A 3584-nucleotide genomic window follows, 5' to 3' on the forward strand; every position below is an offset into this window, starting at 1 on the left:
CCCGCCAAGTAAATTTAAGTGCCTAAAACTATACTAAATAATGTAAACTGAGATACTATATTATATACATAATTATGTAAATATGGCAATTATGCTAAGAATTAAAATGGCGTGTAATTGTGAGGGTAAAGTAATTATGGTAGGATCAAATGGTATTGCTAAATCCCAAAAACATCCTAACACACTCTGTAGAAAACCAAAGAATTCAATTGTGATTGACTCACTTGGTATATCAATAAGAAAATTCAATATTTATAAGAACCTATTTTTTGTTTAAAATGTTGATTTTTTTGGTGAAAATATACTTGCAAATACACCACAATCCTCCAAACACACTGCGAACCCCATCCAAACCCTTTAATTACGATTGTAGAACTCTCTTTTTCTAAAAAAAAAAATAATAATTTGATGTTCATATAAACTCATTGTTTGTTGGGTTTACCAATACCCGGATTGAATTTCTAGACAAATTTTGTGATTCTGCTTCCTTGAAATTGGCCACAAATAAATTATTTTAGCATTTAAATGAAAAAAAAAAAAGTGTTATTCATGGCCTTTTTTTTATCTTTGAATATTTTATCATTGAATATGTAATTTCTGCAAAAAGTAAAATGTAAATGGCAATTTATTTGATGTTAGATTCCTTTTACAAACTAAATTATTTCAGTTTAAAAAAATGCATATAATGATTTTAAGAAAATCAGTTTTAATACAGAATTTTATTATTGGGGCCATTTTTACCTACCTGTCATTTGGGGCCATTTTTACCGGGGCCATTTTTTCTGGGGCCATTCTTACCGTACACAGGTTGCCCATACAGAGATGCTTGGCTGTGCTGTTTAAAGCTTGGTGAGACGTAGAAATTATACCACAAACATTGAGAAATTACCTAAAGAATACCTTGAAACAGTTCAAAACAATCAATGATCCTAGATCCTCATTAAATATTCTTTACAATGATGTAAATACCAACAAATAAATCAGCGAAAGGTAGCAAATTTTCAAAAATTATCAGGAGCTCGACTAGATAACTTGTTGACTGCCCTAATCCATGGTCAATAGTTTATAGGGTTTGGTCACCACAACTGCAACTCTATGTGGATTATATGAAATAATAGATGTAGTTATTTTCATATATTATTCATATTCATATTACACATATACATTTTATATATAATGCAAACAACACAACAATATTAGGCTAGCTGACTATCAATATTTAGTAATTGAATATTGCTACTGTGCCGTTACCCTTATTTGCCACTGCAACTCTCCTTGGATGATGGGAAATGATGCATAATCCACATGAATTGTTGATTCCATCTTCATGCTTATCAATTCTTTTAATGAAAATTCCATCACTACTGAAAAGTTGTAGTTTGTGATCACTTGATATAATGATGTTGTCATCCTCATCAACTACTACTGCACGTGGATTCCTCACCTTACCATTTTCATTACCTGCTTCAACAAGGACATTCATGAACCTTCCTTCATAATCAAATAATAGTAATCTACTGTTGCCATGCTCCAATACAAGAAGGTGTCCTTGATTTGTAAGGGTAATATCATAGACTCCCTTCATTTGACCATCCTGTTTGCCTTTTGATATCTTCTTCAGTATACAACCGTTAGAAATGTTAAACATGAACACACAGTTAATATTCCAATCTCCTACATACAAAATACTTGATTCTTCATCCACATAGATGCCAACTGGATCCTTCAAAACTCCATGACCAATTGATTTGACCACTTGACCATTCATATTGCATATTTTGATGCATTCATTTCCTGAGTCAGTGAATGCTATGTTACCATTCTTCATTGTGTACATTGTTCTAACTTTCACACCTTGTGGCAATGTAACCGTACCAATATATTCTCCTGATTGCGTGTATTGTAGTATTTCATTTGTAAAACATGAAACCAGCAGGGAATCATCTTTACACATAACTACATCTCTATTTACTTTGTCTATTAGAATGGTAAATACTAATCCTTCTTTCTCTAATTTGATCATCATAGGTGACTGCTTGATTGGTTCACCATTAGCACTCATGTCTAGTTTACAAACTCCTGGACTTGTGCATTTACTTGTCATAAAATAATCTCCATTGTCACCTTCTTCAACTTTGGCGATGTTGGTTTTTCTTGTAGGCTGTGTCCTTGCCTTCAGTTTATTTGCATTTACTTCACATTCATCTGTTTTTATTATTTCGACAACTTCCGCACCTTCGGTCATATATTTCCCTCCCTTTAATGTTATATAGTCTGCTACTCTCATGTGTGATACATACCCAATATCAAATCCTTGCAATGAAGTCATTTGTTTTTTGTTTATGTAGATGTAAATCTGTCCATTATCAGCTGGCTTTGTTTTTGGCAATTCATTGATTCTGTCCTTCAGTGCTATAATTACTCTATTACTTGACTGCATTGCTGTTGCTTTATCACTCTGCAAAAGCTGATTAAGAAACTTGAGTTTTGTATTTATATCAGATATTGTTGTTTTCAGTTCATCCATTTGGACATCTTGTACCTTCTTTTTCTTTCTGTATATTATCTCTATTTCATTTTTAATTTTTTCTCCATTTTCTTTAATTTTCTTTATCATCATCTGTACATGATTGTTGACATCTCTTAAACTTGTATCTTTACTTTGTTCTAATTTTGTAGCATTCTGAATTACTGCTTTAAGGCCATCTTGCAATTTGTTTTTGCAGTCATTGGCAGCTTTCTCCAATGTTGCTGAAGTTTCTTTAAATGTTTGGAATGCTTCAGAAATGCTGATTGGTTTGTGATTTCCTTCCCATGCATTGTGGTCAGTAACTGTGCAATGCATGCATATTGGAATATTGCATATGCTGCAGAAAAATTCTAAAGTCTTGTTGTGAAGTGAACACAGCGGAGGATGTAACGCTGCAATCTGTAAAGGGCTCATTGATCGCACTTCCTCCACTGAATGTAGCTTGTGGTTTACTAACGCTGGAAATATTTTGTGATGGTTACTACAAGTACAGCACAAGTAATATCTGCATTCCTGGCAGTAGTGTTTTGCCTCTCCTCTTTCACAAATACATTTCATCTCATCTCTTTTGTCAATTTGTTCAATAGTTTCTAATAAGTTAATCAGAAACATGTTTGGTGGAAGCTTCTGAAGCCCACCCTCTGGAATCAGATATGATTTTGAGCAAGTTGGACAAGTCAGCTTACCCTTCTCCTTAACCCAGTCTTCCAGACATGCCAAACAGAAACTATGGAAGCAGTTGAGGGATTTAGGATTTTGAAGTCTCTTAAAGCATATTGTACATTCTAGGACCATCTCATCAACATTGTCCAGAAACTGATCCAGTTCATTGGTAGCCATCTTGAAATAATCCTGAAAATTATAAATTATTAAAAAATATTTTCATAACCGTGAGTTTTGGTTGTCATGCTATAGAGTAATTATTAGTTGAAACAGTAGTTCAGTAACATTTATGATGGCCATGTTAATATAATGACTGATATAAAAATGTACGAGTCTTTTTCACTAGCACCTATGGTCCCTCAAACGTCTTCCTTACTCAGCATCTTGGTTC

At 33.3% G+C, this 3584-nt stretch overlaps 1 protein-coding gene across 1 annotated transcript; it reads right to left on the minus strand.

Moving 5' to 3' along the window:
* Positions 1 to 774: 774 nt before the first annotated feature.
* Positions 775 to 3370, minus strand: LOC117122787 (tripartite motif-containing protein 2-like). Its single transcript, XM_033268524.1, has 2 exons — positions 2627 to 3370; positions 775 to 2467 (listed from the first exon to the last, which is right to left on the minus strand). The coding sequence occupies exons 1-2, from the start codon at positions 3368 to 3370 to the stop codon at positions 1220 to 1222; spliced, it is 1992 nt and encodes a 663-aa protein (XP_033124415.1). The 3' UTR covers positions 775 to 1219.
* Between the last annotated feature and the right edge of the window lie 214 nt (positions 3371 to 3584).

The sequence above is a fragment of the Anneissia japonica genome, unplaced genomic scaffold, assembly GCF_011630105.1.
Source record: "Anneissia japonica isolate Jap-2015-1 unplaced genomic scaffold, ASM1163010v1 scaffold288162_len571657_cov150, whole genome shotgun sequence".
Classification (NCBI taxonomy): Eukaryota; Metazoa; Echinodermata; class Crinoidea; order Comatulida; family Comatulidae; genus Anneissia; species Anneissia japonica.

Bases quoted from the DNA above. Each gene is read 5' to 3' on its own strand.
- LOC117122787 (XM_033268524.1), bottom strand. From the start codon at position 3,370: ATGGCTACCAATGAACTGGATCAGTTTCTGGACAATGTTGATGAGATG. The intron at 2,468-2,626 runs GTACAGATGATG...TTTCTTAATCAG, and splicing joins TAAGAGATGTCAACAATCAT to CTTTTGCAGAGTGATAAAGC.